Source organism: Egretta garzetta, unplaced genomic scaffold (assembly GCF_000687185.1).
Source record: "Egretta garzetta isolate BGI_Z169 unplaced genomic scaffold, ASM68718v1 scaffold420, whole genome shotgun sequence".
NCBI lineage: Eukaryota > Metazoa > Chordata > Aves > Pelecaniformes > Ardeidae > Egretta > Egretta garzetta.
Window position 1 is genome coordinate 692798 of NW_009258386.1, and position 14442 is coordinate 707239.

General features: G+C 38.2%; 2 protein-coding genes across 6 annotated transcripts in view; one reads left to right on the plus strand and one right to left on the minus strand.

Moving 5' to 3' along the window:
* The window catches only part of TWF1 (twinfilin actin binding protein 1), an 18868-nt gene extending 10971 nt beyond the window's left edge, over positions 1 to 7897 (plus strand). The window contains exons 6-9 of the mRNA XM_009642301.2: positions 4743 to 4868; positions 5067 to 5217; positions 5641 to 5762; positions 7727 to 7897. Of these exons, the coding sequence (XP_009640596.1) occupies positions 4743 to 4868; positions 5067 to 5217; positions 5641 to 5762; positions 7727 to 7897 (570 nt within the window). The remainder of the gene's footprint in view (positions 1 to 4742; positions 4869 to 5066; positions 5218 to 5640; positions 5763 to 7726) is intronic.
* Positions 7898 to 13108: 5211 nt separating this feature from the next.
* IRAK4 (interleukin 1 receptor associated kinase 4) overlaps positions 13109 to 14442 on the minus strand; it is a 13338-nt gene continuing 12004 nt past the window's right edge. For 4 of the 5 annotated variants that reach the window (XM_009642256.2, XM_035897757.1, XM_035897773.1 and 1 more), the window contains 2 exons: positions 14145 to 14303; positions 13109 to 14051 (listed from right to left, as the gene is read on the minus strand). In XM_009642256.2, coding sequence (XP_009640551.1) covers positions 14019 to 14051; positions 14145 to 14303 — 192 coding nt within the window. In that variant the 3' untranslated portion in view covers positions 13109 to 14018. The remainder of the gene's footprint in view (positions 14052 to 14144; positions 14304 to 14442) is intronic. The other variant, XM_035897780.1, reaches the window with a different exon arrangement.

A 14442-nucleotide genomic window follows, 5' to 3' on the forward strand; every position in this document is an offset into this window, starting at 1 on the left:
GTAGGGAAAAAGCCTTTCTAGGATAAAAAAGGGCAGAACAGAAAATAGAAAGTTTCATAAGGTGTGAGTGGATGAGAATGTAAATTTATCTCTCAATGAGTTGAGATTACAGGGTGATGGTGGCTGGAGTTGAAGTGGCATGATCTTGCTGAGTTTGTAAGGCCTAATGTCCAAGTCAGATGCCTCAGAACTGCAGAGCTTAATTGTTGCAACTTTGACCCTTATCATGCTTTTAATATCACTGGATATGCTTCATTGTGAAGAGTGACTGAGCACTGGCAGAAGTTGATCAGAGAGGTTGTGGAGTCTCCATTTTGGAGATATTCAAAAGCCATCTGGACAGAGACCTGGGCAACTGCCCCTAGGTGGCCCTGCTTGAGCAGTGTGGTTGGCCAAGGTGACTTCCAGAGGTGCATTCCAACCTCAACCATTCTGTGATTGCCAACATACACTTCCCATGGTGGCAGAAATTGTAGAGAAAACACAAAATAGCAAGTGTTGCAATGAATTGTTGCCAGGAGCATTTCAGCAGCCTTGTCCCTAGAGGAAATGTACTTAGCTTCCAGCACCACTGCATTTGTCTTTAAGACTAAGAGAAGGTGAATGGAATTCCAATAAAAATAAAACAGAAATCCAAAACAAGTAGCCAGTCATTTTAAGAGACCGATTTCCTTTTGCTACAAGTGCTTTACAGAAAAGCCTCTAACAAATGCCTTTAACCAAATAATTTGATGATTGCCAGCTAGTTAGTGACTGAAAAATTTCAGAGGATTCCTTTCTCGCATTTTTCCTTCACTTGATCACTGTTTGTGTTCAGACATGATTTAAAATAGGTCATGTGCTGATCTTACTAGTTCTTTAGGCTTGTATTTTACAACCATGGTACATGTGTTTGAAATATGGTTTGTTTCTGCAGCTGGGTGCCAGCAAACCATCGTGTTAAATGCAGCTCTTTGTCTTCTCTAATGTTTTCACTGTTCTGTGCTTTTGCTGCAACTTTGTTGTTTATTGACTTTTTTTTTAGTGGTGTCTTTTGTTATTTTCCATGTCTAATTTTGATTAATCCAATATAGAAATGCATTCGTCATCATCAAACACTGCATTTTACTTGAACATCTTTAAAAAAAACCCAAAACAACACTAATGAATGTAAAACTTCTGTGGTATCAATGATCACTTCTGGTATTAGTATTATCTCTTATGCAGTACATACATTGTGTTTAACAGCTGATTCATACAGATTAAAAACTTATGTGCTATTATGAAACTTCAGCAGCAATAACTGTACTTTTCAGAGATACATAAACTGTAGGTTGGTGCCATTTCGGCTTTGTTTGAAGCATCTTGCAATACATTAACTTATGTCATTTCTCTCTTCATTGTTTCAAAACTATGAAGCCTGTAATTAGACTCAGAAAACTAAAAGCTTTCTGATTTAAAGGAAAAAAAAAAAAAGTTTTCCGTATGTATATTCTTTCATAATTACCTTATGAAATATTTTACTGGGTCAGATCAAAGGATCACCTAGTCTGCCGTCAAGTCCCAGAGTGAACAAAAGCAGAAATTTAGGAACGGCGTAAGAGCAGGGCAAGGCAGCCATGGTAATTCCCTTGAATACTCTTCTGTTGCCTCACCATTTCCAGACAGGGATCATCCTGAGCAACAATGATGTTCTTAATGGGTTTTTAATCCATCATCTATTCTTGTTGGTTTTCTAAATCCATGTAAAGTTTCTGTTGGCCACAGATCCTATGGAAGTGTATTCCACAGTTTGACAAAGTACTATGTAAAGAACCACTTCCTGCTATCTACTAGTTTATCCCTACAGATTGTGTGGGAAAGGCAGAGAAAAGTCATTAAGTCATTCCTCAGTTTCCCCCTCCCCTTTGATAAAGCCAAAGGTATCCCAGAAAGCCAACTGTATCCTGGGCTGCATAGAAGGAAGCTGCATAGAAAGAAGCAGGTCAAGGGAGGCGATTCTGCCCCTCTACTCCACTCTGGTGAGACCCCACCTGGAGTGCTGCATCCAGCTCTGGAGTCAGCACAGGAAAGACGTGGACCTGTTGAAGCGGGTCCAGAGGAGGGCCACAGAAATGATCAGAGGGATGGAACACCTCTCCTGTGAGGAGAGAGTTGGGGTTATTCAGCCTGGAGAAGAGAAGGCTCTGAGGAGACCTTACTGCAGCCTTCCAATACTTAAAGGAGCCTTGTAAGAAAGATGGGGCAGACTTTTTAGCAGGGCCTGTAGCGATAGGACAACAGGTAATGGTTTTAAACTAAAAGGGCATAGATTCAGACTAGATACAAGGAGGAAATTTCTTACAATGAGGGTGGTGAAACACTGGAATAGGTTGCCCAGAGAGCTGGCACATGCCCCATCCCTGGAAATATTCAGGGTCAGGTTGGGCAGGGCTCTTAGCAACCTGATCTGGTTGAAGATGTCCCTGCTCACTGCAGGGGGTTGGGCTAGGTGACCTCTAAAGGTCCCTTCCAACCCAAACCATTCTATGATTCTATATCCATGGCCCTCTGTTGTATTCCTTATCAGTTCTCTCTTCTGGGCTGAAGAGTCCTAATCTAGGTTGGTTTTCCTTCCAAAGAAGGCACTCCATACTTCTGATCCTTTCACTTTTTTCTGCAGTTTTTCCAGTTCTGCTCTGTATTTTATGAGGTGGAGGGATGGGGAAGGCAGAACTGCATGTGGTATTCAAGATGCAGGCATGTTACTGATATCTACAGTGCGTAATGATGTGTTCTGTTCTCTTTTTCTAACAACTCGTAACATTTCATTTGTGGGTGGGGAGTGTTAGGGTGTTTTTATTTTGTTTGGGGTTTTTTTTGCCAAGACTGGCCACTGGGTTTATAGTTTCAGGGATGCTCAGTGTGACCTGCAAGGTCTTGCCCCATCACCATACATGTAGAAAAGAGGGGTTTTTTTCCCTCTGGCGTATGTTCCTTTACACGTACAGGAAATTTCATCTGCCATTTTATCCACCACTCAGCAGCCATCACATCTTATAGAATCATAGAATCATAGAATGTTTAGGGTTGGAAGGGACCACTAGTGGTCATCTAGTCCAACCCCCCTGCAGTGAGCAGGGACACTGCTAACTAGATCAGATTGCTCAGAGCCCCATCCAACCTGGCCTTGAATGTTTCCAGGGATGGGGCCTCCACTACCTCTCTGGGCAACCTGTTCCAGTGTTTTACCACCCTCATTGTAAAAAATTTCTTCCTTACCTCTAGCCTGAACCTACCCTGTTCTAGTTTAAAACTGGTGTGAATTTAAAATCTCTAAGTGACTTAGGTGGTTTTGTTTTACTTTAATGGTCTGAAATATGTTGCAGTATGGATAAGTAGATTTTGTTCATTTTCTTAAATCTGAAGTTATGCTGGGTTACTCTCTTCCATTGCCTGTCCCCACACTTTACAGCTGTTTTTTATGTTTGGGGTTTTTTTTCTACTTGTATTTTAATATGGTTTATATAGTACGGTTTTTTATTACAGTTTATTTTTTTTGTGATGCCTATCTTATGTTTATTTATCAGGCTTTTATGCAGATATACTTTGCAATATTTTTTATATAACCTTTTTCACTAATAGATCAATCTTTATACAAATGTAAGCTCTTCCACCTGCTTTCTTCTCCCCTTTCCTTGTTGACAAGCTGTTCTTAAAATGTGGAGTATAATTTAGTGTTGCTCCAAATATCTTTGTTTTTTATTTTTTTAATCAGTTTGTTTCATATTTCATTAGCATCTCTCTTTAATTAAAGCCGAACATCTTCTAGTTGATAGATCTAAGACCCACACTTCCCATTTTTTACATTTTTCTGACTTGCTGCTTCATCACCGATCTTAAGTGTACTTGTGAAATTATAAAAGGAAGTCAATATATCCAAAAGCTAATACTTAGACAATAAGTTCAGACTTGGGAAAACTGGAGGCCAGAGCCTGTTTTGAGAGAAACTGCATGAATATTAAGATAAACATAAATTCTTGAACAATGGCTTTAAAATAACTATTGTTTTCTCTCAAATAATTTGTGACTGACATAATTTATGAACAACTGTCTAGCTTGCAGTTACCCTGGATTTTTTTTTACTTTGTGTTAGTCTTCTAGAATTAAAAACTTAAGATTTTGTTTGGTTGTTTCGTTTGCTTTCTTTTTGGCATAGGCTTTTGGGGGGAGCGTATTAAAGCAGGAAGGGAGGGAAGTTGCTAAATTTTCCTTCAAGAAGATCTGTTTTTCTCATAAGATATAATTTCTCTATCTTCCTCCAAAAATTTTGACTCCCTAGAAATGACATTTGCATGTTTTGATCTAAAATTTTTCAAGATACAACAAAGTTTATAAGCAATATTGTCAGTTCAAAAGCGTAACACAGCATATGAAAATCAAGCTCTTTTCTCCTGGCTTATTGTATCTTTATACCAGAATTTAACTTAGAGCTTCTTTACTGAAATTTGAGCCTGTTTTCCCTCTGATGATTCTGTCGGCTCTGCAAAGCTAGTTGTTTCAGAGGTATGAAACTGTTTAGACGTAAGCAAGCAAACATGACCTGTAAATTAAAAAATGCAAGTCTGTTGTATATGGGGATGATGGTTTAGGGTAGTTTATTCTCAGAACACCTACTGCTAATTCTGTGTGTAACCATATGCAATGCATTGTCAGCTACTATATGAAATCAAACAAATACTCGCAAAGGTTTCTCTTTACGTCTCAATTGACTTGTGTTCCAGGTACAGACGGATGTTGGTGTAGATACCAAACACCAAACATTGCAAGGAGTAGCATTCCCCATTGCTAAAGAAGCTATTCAGGCTTTGGAGAAATTGAAAAATAAGAAACTGAATTATGTACAACTGGCAAGTATAAAATACTTTAACTATTCTTTAATAGTAAGTATAAAATAGATTACCTGCACATTAAGCAATGTGCATTGATGACGTACACTGATAAATAACCATTCTGTATTAGATTAATTCAGTATTTTTTTCCATCCTGTCATGTTCTGTGGTTTGCTTTCTGTGTATTAACTATGCTCATGTTTTCTTTGTTAACAGCAAATTGATATGAAAAATGAAACTATTGTTTTGGCCAACACACTTCATACTGAACTTAAGGACTTGCCAAAAAGAATTCCAAAGGATGCTGCGCGTTACCACTTTTTCCTGTACAAGCATGCCCATGAAGGAGACTATTTGGAATCCATAGGTATGAGAAAATTTCCCAATATGAAATTTCATTGGCTTGTTTCAAGTACTTCAGTAATTTTGAGGCAGAGAGAAAGATGTGTCATAAAAGTAATCTGTCAGCATGAGCATAAATTTCAGAGTCATTTGGTTGTGAAACTGACTTGTGAAGAGTCCTTATGGTTAGAAAGTAGCGAGCTATTCCTTTTGATTATGAACACCCATGAATCAGTTGTCATGTGAAAACATAATGATACTGGCCATTCTCTGATCCCCCACTTGAAATGAAACACTTGCTGAAGCAAAAAGGATCCAGAATTGTGTTACATTTTTCCCTTTCAGACTTCATAGTTGATTTGCAATGCCTCTCTGCTGTAAATGATTTTATGATGCAGGTTTTGATGGAGTGTAGTTATGGTCTCATTTGTGGTTTTTTTTCTTGCAGTTTTCATCTACTCTATGCCAGGGTATACCTGTAGTATACGAGAACGAATGCTCTACTCCAGTTGCAAAAGTCCACTGTTAGAAATTGTAGAAGGACAGTTGTGGATGCAGATAATTAGAAAGGTAAGTACACTTGGTATACTGGTATTTTCTCCATCCCTCTGCTCCCTTCTTAGTATTTAGTTGTCTGCCACCACCTTCTGCAAGCAACGAAAAGTGTTGTATAACTATTGAAGTTTGTACTGAACTAGAAATACTTGTTGATGAAGCTTCAGATACAAAGTTAAGTCATGAAAGCTTTTCTCTGGTTCATAATTTCTACACTTTCACAGCTTTAATAAACATATCCTTGTGCATCAAGGGAGTGTTTGAGAGCACTTTGAAGGACTATTCAGAAGTAATGTGATTTCTTACTAAAAAGTCTGTCATATTTTGGACACAACACATTGCTGTTGTCAAACACTAAATTCCTTTAAAGCCAAGGTTATTTAAGGATTCTCAAAGTAATTTCAAGCTCCAGTTCTGGAACTGCTATCTTAGGAGTCCTTGATGGGGCAAACAAGGATTTGCAAGTAAGCTGATCTTTTCACATTGTGTAGATTTTACATAAGGAGTAGGTTGCTTCTCACCTCCAGAGCACAGTCCATAGGAATGGTCTGTCTGTGGAATATGTGACCTACATTCCTAACACTTGTGCTGTAAATTTAGAAGAACTTTGAGGCTTGGTTTCTGTGGGGATTATGTATACCTAAAAAATAGCAGAGTTAACACTAACCATTTTTACTGTGGTGACATGACTTAAGTAGATTATCACTTCATGTTTTTATATGTCATTATTTCTCAGAAATTTCCTTTCTATAATGAAATAAATGCACAGTGTGACTCCTGGAATTCCCGTTGACATATTTCTGAAGCATGTACTTATAACAGCAATACCGTGGTTGGCAAGTCCATCAAGTGCTATAGTTGGCAGGCCATGAAGTGCTGAATGCTCAGCAGAGCAGGGCCAAAGCATTTCTCTGAATTCTAAATTCCTGCAATTCAAAACAGTGGGGTTTGGCTTGAGAACAGTACTTTCTTTCCATTCAGGTTTATATGCGTAAATTTTAAAAACCAAGCCCCCCCCCCCTTTTTTTTGTTCATTAAATTTATTTTAGCTCTTCCCTGGCTTGAATACTTGATTAGTTGCAGTAGCCAGCTAATCATATAAGCTGTTTGTACTCCTCCCCTTCTGTCTCAAGAGACATGTATGCACGTTGCTTTTACAATTACTGTTTAAAGCACGTTCTAGTGAAATACTTTAATTCTTAAAATGTGGTGATTATGTTGGGAAAATGAAAATTTTTTATTTTAGAGAGGAGTATAAAGAAAGGAAATTGTAGTTCTGAAAGATCGCGTGCTGCTTTCTTTTATTAAGGAAGTTACTTTATAGAGGAGTAAATAAGCACTCGTTTCCACATGGAATGTGTACTCCTCGTTAATATTAGAATCATAGAATAGTGTGGGTTGGAAGGGACCTTTAAAGGTCATCTAGTCCAACCCCCCTGCAACAAGCAGGGACATCTTCAACCAGATCAGGTTGCTCAGAGCCCCCTCCAACCTGGCCTTGGTATGTTTCCAGGGTTGGGGCATCTACTGCCTCCCTGGGCAACCCATTCCAGTGTTTCACCACCCTCATTGTAAGAAATTTCCTCCTTGTATCTAGTCTGAATCTACCCTCTTTTAGTTTAAAACCATTACCCCTTGTCTTGTCACAACCGGCCCTGCTAAAAAGTCTGTCCACATGTACAGCTAAAGCCTGGGACAGAGGAAGTTTCTTGGCATATGTACTGTGCAGTTGTGCTTATATTTCAGGAAAAATATTTAAGTCAAATCACACTTAATCCTGGTAAGAGTATGGTGGATTCTCAGAAAAACTATCCAAGATTGCTGAGGGCATTAGGCACAAGTTGGAGAACATTTCATGCTGGACTGAACATTATTGCACATATGGTTCTAATATAGCATTTAGAGCTTCAGCAAAATTTCTAAATGTTTTTAAATATGTCTTTAAGATGACTATGATAAATGTTGGGTTTTTTTCCCAGATCGAAATAGATAATGGTGATGAGCTAACTGCTGACTTTCTCTATGAAGAGGTTCATCCAAAACAACACGCTCACAAACAAAGTTTTGCTAAACCAAGAGGTCCTGCAGGGAAGAGGGGAATACGAAGACTGATTAGAGGTCCAGCAGAGACTGAAACGCCCAGTGATTAGAAACTGTTATTTGTGTTTGTTATAAAATACTACAGTAAGAAATGAAATGCTGGCTTTTGGTAATGAACTGAAATCATTCCATTTGTAGTTGCTAGGGAAAAAAAAAAAAGCTCTTTTTACTCTTCTGACCTCAACACTTTTTTATATTGTTACATGATTATATTTCTGTTCACCATGTTTTATGACATGTGGAAGAGCTAATTATGTTAAAGCTAGAAGAGGAAAACTAAGCTAGTACCCCTTTATTTTAAACTAGAATCCATTATTTAATAGCTGTACATGCAATCATAAACTTTGCAGACGTAAGACTATTAAGCCCACGTATTCTGTGGGTAAGCTGCAGCTGTATGCCTAGATAACAAACCTGTATTCCCACGAAGTAGCCTCTTGAAGCCCCTACTACTTACTCCGTGAGGAGAACTGAAGGACTATATAGCATCGGCCCAGATAAATCTTTATTTTTGCTTGTAGCTCTTATGGACAGTAGTACAACAGGAGGTTTTTTTTCTGGTTTTGACATGATACCTTGTTGGGTTTTGTTGTTGTTTTGTTTTGTTTAATAGAAAAGGTAAACTAAAACCAGTTACCCATCAATTACCGTAAGTGTTCAGGAATAGCTGGATATTTTCCTATGCAAAAGCACAGTGGTCATTTCAAATTTATAACTAATTTTGTGGAATTGTCTGTTAAAGAAATCTGACATAAAACCACTATAGCTTGTCCAGACTTCTATACCACTTGTAAGGCCTACATACTAAGTACTGAATGACCAAGTAAAAGGCGATTAAAAGTGCATGAGTTAGGATACTCGGTAGATTATGGAGCTGCTTTCAAAGCAATATGCTTAAAAGTTACTAATAAATAATGGATTATCTGTACACTTGGATCTAAAACTGTGTAAATTCAGTAAAAATTGAAATGGACTTGCTTCATAATGGTGAGTTACTCTTGAGATTCTAGTGTGTTTGCAGTATCAGCTGCGATTTTAACTTTCAAGGTATTCTGAAAATTACTTTTCCTAAATGTTTGAACTTTAATAGTAACTTAAATCTGTAACAAAATCCAGCTAGGTCTTCTACAACTGCTGGCAGCACCCAGTTAGGATTTTGACCTTTTTTATTTTTTTTTCTTTTTTCCCCCCTCCCCTTCTCCAAAATCCTAAAATCAGCGAGAATAGTCTAAACTTGATTGAACCATGAGTAGTGTGTTTAATAGGAAGAGGAAGAATAGATTAGTAAGTGGATTAAAGAAGAATTAGATATGAAAATCAAGTATTGAATGACCTTAAATATTTAAAATTGTGCAATGAGGCAAATGCTAGTGGATAGATTGTATTCCCCAGTGGGGACTTGCTTTTTAGTGTCTTCCATGTAAGCTTTGCGGTTTTTTTCAATTATTATTTTTTTTAAAGCTACATGGGAGTTGCAAGTCTCACTTCACTGCATATTATCATAGGCGCTGGGTGTACACGTTACGTAGCTGAACCACGTGTTTACCTGGTGGAAGATAAGATTTTAACCTGCTTTGACACTACTAGTTCATGATAAAATTTGTTTGATCTTCTATATTATTTTGTTTGGAGACACTAGCTTGTCATTGACGTCTGAGATTGCACTATATAATTTGAAAATTGCAATAGTTGTTGGGTTTACTGTGTTGTTTTTTTTTTTTTATACACAGTAGAAATTTGAGACCTCTGCTTTTTTCATTTAATCTCATACACTACATCGATGCAATTCGACAGCTCTTGATCCCCAGCTAACCCCCTGCTCGCCCTTCACTACCATGTTCTTCCACTGCCTCTTGCCTTCTCCCTCTAGGGCAAGGAGCTGATCTTTGGGGTGTTTCTTCTATGGTACTACCTGTCGGGCAAGTGTCATCGTATTTTAAACGTGGCTGATGTGTGTGCAGCTCATTGTGCACTGTAATTAAGTGTATTTTTAGTTGAACTCTGAATCTTTTCAGCACACCCAATTCACTTTGGTGTTTGGTTTGGGGTGGTTTTTTCTAAGGAAAACCTTTGAGTGTAGCAGTTAAAAATTACTGCTAGAGGGTTTTGTGTTTGAATTTAGTATTCCTGCCCACCTGTCAGCCATGCCGAGAGCGCACACACATTTCTACACTTATTAGAGCCAGTAAACAAGTTCAGCTTTTTAATACCAAATGTTTCAAATAATGAACAGTTTGACCTGATACAATTACGTGCATGCTGTGTTTTGTTTTTTTTTTTTTTGTCCTAGCTGTCCCAGGTAGATGAGGGTAGGAGGTAGAAAGCTTAATCTTGGAGGATGGTGAGAGCTGGTTAGGTGATTACATGAGGGAGTTTATCACGAGCTGCTTCAGAGTTCGGCCCAAACCAGACATTGTATGTTATCTTACTTGAAAATATTCAGTGGGGGTGTCCAACCCTCTGACCAGCCAGCAGAGAGCCACGGCCTGAGCGGGTTTCCCCCTCACCTTGCCCCTAAGAGAGAACTGTCCGAAGGCTGGCGCTGCCGACTGCTTCTCCGGGCCTCTTGTAGCTCTTCTCCTGACGAAGCAGTAAACAGCACCTGACCTTTTTGTGAGATCTGTCACGTTTACATCAGCGTAGTTGCCTCGCGTAACCCAACTGCTGCTAATGAATGTTCAGAGCCAGCACAAAATGAGGGCATTAACAAACGTTACTCCTTTACTGCCTCTGATCATTTAATAATTGAAAGTGTCCACTCAAAATTGTTGAAAATGCTTCATAAAGCCCAGAAGCAATGCAGCCGCTTGCAGTTAACTCACAAGCTATTTAATAGTCATAAATTAACATGATGGGGAATTATTTTTGAAATGTTTATGTTGCAAGGTAGGGAGAATTTGATGTTTTAAAACACTCCTATCAGAGGGTTGTAAAACTAATCAAGGTAATAATTGCTCTAATACTAGGATAAATACATTGATAAAGGAAACTTTTAATTTACACTATGTATTCAATGAAAACCACCTTCAGATGCTAAAATTAACTAAATTTACCTTATCTATTTTGTAATTTACTTTATAAATAAAGATTGATGCTTTAGTTTGGTGTTGTCTGAATAATTTCATAATCTCTTTTAAAGAAGATCTGTATTCTAACATCATGATGTGTAAATTAACAGGGCTAGAAGGGAGTATAGAAAAAGTGGTTGCAGGGTAAGAAGGGAGGTGGGCAGGAACGGATATTCCTGGCTTTTGCCATCGGAGAAAAAAAACAGTACATTAGAAGCGGCTCCTTTCCTGTTGCCTCACGGCAGCAGCACAGAGGCCCCTGTGGCAGGATCCAAGTGCGTTCATCTCTTGAGGTTTTCATGCCTTCAATAATAAGCCCCTTCAAAAAGTTCTTCTGTGCATTTGAAGTGCTGAAGTCGTTGATTGGTAACTTAACAGTTCTATTGCTTGTTACTTGCTCAGCATGAGGTAGCTAATTAAACTAATCAAATGATGTTGTTCCATTTACTGGTTTTTTTTGTCTAAACTGGAAGTGCTTTGCTTGAAGTCTTCCCAATGCCCTCAAAATTCAAGCTGAAAAGAACATTTAGTGGTTTGGCTTTTCTTTTAACTGTCCTGCCAACACATCCCCATGGGGAAATCGGTGATACGGCAATTTTGCAGATGAAAGAAGGAAATGTGAAGATTTGTTGAACTAGGATTTAAGAGAATAATTTTAACGCAAAATGCTGTACGGGAAGAAATCTGTCCCTCCAAGAGGCCCAGGTGCAAGATAAGAGGAGGGGAGGGGCTAGGCCTCTATCTGACTGTGAACAGTGGAAGCAGTTGTATTTGCCTTTTGGCCAGGGGGTGTTAAATAAAACGCACAGCCAGCCCGCCCGCCCAAACACAAAGCTGAGGCAACGCTTCCTGTTTCAATAACATGAAGTGCTATGGCTGGTAAAAGGTGTGTTGGCTCAAAAGGCAACTGGACAAACTGATCAAAGAAAATTTGATAGAGGCATAGTAGCTAATAAGGACCTCATCCTTTTCCAAGCTCCTTCTCCTTGCACCCTGTATATTTAAAAAAAAAAAATAAAGTTCCCCTGGAAGTGAGCTAGCTTTACCTAATTACAAATCACCTCACGTTTTCATTCCTCACTAGAGTACTACCTAAATGAATTCAAAACTTTTTTTTTTCTTTTATGAAATGGTAGCTAATGTGCCTCATTTTCAGTGAGTGAGGGGAAACTACTGCCAAAATGTAGGTGCCGGCAGCAGCACCACAAGCAGTCATGGCCTACTAAGACAGAAGAACAGGAATGCAGAAGCTTGTAGCGAGGATCCTCCTCATATTTCAAACATCATGGCTGGTGCATAAACAAAATTATTCTGCCACACGAGAGGCAAAGAGCGCTGACTGGGGCGTTATTACAGCAAACGTGCATCAGAACGACACCGTGGGTGCGCTCTGGCTCCAGGGAACAGTAAAAAGCAGGCATGAATGAGAAACCTTTATGTAACAGCTGGACGAGATGTTTAAAACTGAAGAAGGGCTTAAGCAGGTTTTATTCTGATTTAGCTTTGTAGCAGCTTTTTTTTTCCCCGCCAGCCCAGGCTCAGAGCTGTACAGGTTCATCCCACAGAGGGAGGTTAGCAGAACCTTATTATCGGCAATGCAAGCAATGTAAAATGCCTATTGTTTCCAAGGCTCCAAGCTTTAATAGCAGAAGCAACCTTAATGCAGAGTTGTTATTTATGTTAACAGCTTTTCACAATTTATGCTCGATAAAACTAGAAGCTGTTTAGGTGGATGCTTTTCTTCTGAATTAAACTATGTTTTAAAAGGCAATACAGAATAAGTTGTCAGCCAGAGATCTAATGGTAAAAATGTAAGTGTTAGAAAGCACATGCGTTCTACAAAGATACGTGTATCTGCGAATGCAGTCAGATTGTTTCTCAAGGTTTCTTCTTTCTTTGATAATCATGGAATTTCAAATTTAGCTGTAAGCCAGACTATTTTCCTACCCCTGAACTGTCAAGGAAATATTTGTGAGGTGCAAAAAACCATTTATATGCAAATAACCTCTCTCATTGACAATGGTAGTATTTCCATACCTACTTAGTCCAAAATATCTGGAATCTTACTAGTCACTGTCATTCCATTTTTAGTCAGCTTTGATCTGTCAATGTCTCTATTTTAGAAAACTTTCCATGTTGCATTTTTAAAAGTTTATTTTAATATTTATTTATTAATATGCATACATACATTTAAAAAAAGCTTCATTATTTGACTAAGGAAAATGCAGAATTGGTCTTAGAATTATTTTTCTGGCCCCTTTAGGAAAATATACCATCTGTATTTATAATCCATACGGAATCTTCTCCTAAAATGTAAAATATTCAAAGTAGGTACGAGTCTTCCTACGAACAAAAATTAAACAGTTTGTCATCATACAGTGCTCACTGGAAGAAAGCCGTACGTATTTTTGCATTTGCACTGGAAGATAATTATTTTGCTTGTGAATCCTTGAATCTGAAAAACAACCTAGAGTATGTCTTGCAGCATTTATCTGACTAAAACTAATCCCGAGAAGACTTTCTGAAAAATAGTCATATTCACAAGCACTACCAGTCCATTCACATGAATATGAACTCTCAAGTTAAAAAGAGAAAAAAGTTTGTTTTAAATGGGTACTACTATTGTCTTTTCCCCAAAAGACAACATAAATGCCATTTGTATCTATTTAACGTTGTCTTCAATAGAAAAATGTCTGGTACACCTGATCAGGAAAACAATTTGCAGGAAAAAACCCCATTGCAGTCTGTTACTGTCACGTGCCTTTGCAGCAGACATACTTGATACTTGGAAATCAAAAGAATCAAATGGATTCCAATACAGAAACACATTTAAAAAGCTGTGGAGAAGATGCACCAGCACTGCAATTTCTTAATACAAAAAAAGTTCTCTCCTGTTGAGAGCCCAGTGGCTAAGAATATGTGAAAAGGCTGCTCAGTTAACGAAAATAGCACAGCGGTGACAGGCCACCAGCACACCTTAGGTGCAGACCAGAGATTTCTGGAAAACACAAAAGCTGATAAAGTCACACTAAATACTAATAGAATATTTGCTACTGGTGTCTACTCCATTTCAAAAACATTTGTCTACCAGAAGAAACATGCATCAAGTTTTTATCTCTTGTAGATGCTGTTGGACCTGCAAGAGAACAGACAGAAATATAAATAACTAATACTGTAGCCACACACACGCACATACACACACACTCCTCTTGTCTGAAAGGCTACATACCATCTTAATGTCTGGCCTTCTGTTCTTTTTCTCATTCAGACACTGACCAGCAATTGAATACATTTTATGAACTGAAGGTGCATCCCAGTCACTCATCTTTTCATCAATGTAATCCTCAATAGTTGCTTCCTCATCCTCAATTTCATCTTTGATACTTAACTGCAAGAGTTTAACCAATGAGTAGATAACACTGTCAGGATCTGAATGTTATGTATGCCACACTAACACTAAACACACTAAAACTTGCTTTTGAGCGTTCGTTTCCTTTCTCAACCACTTTCTAGACAAAAAATTACGA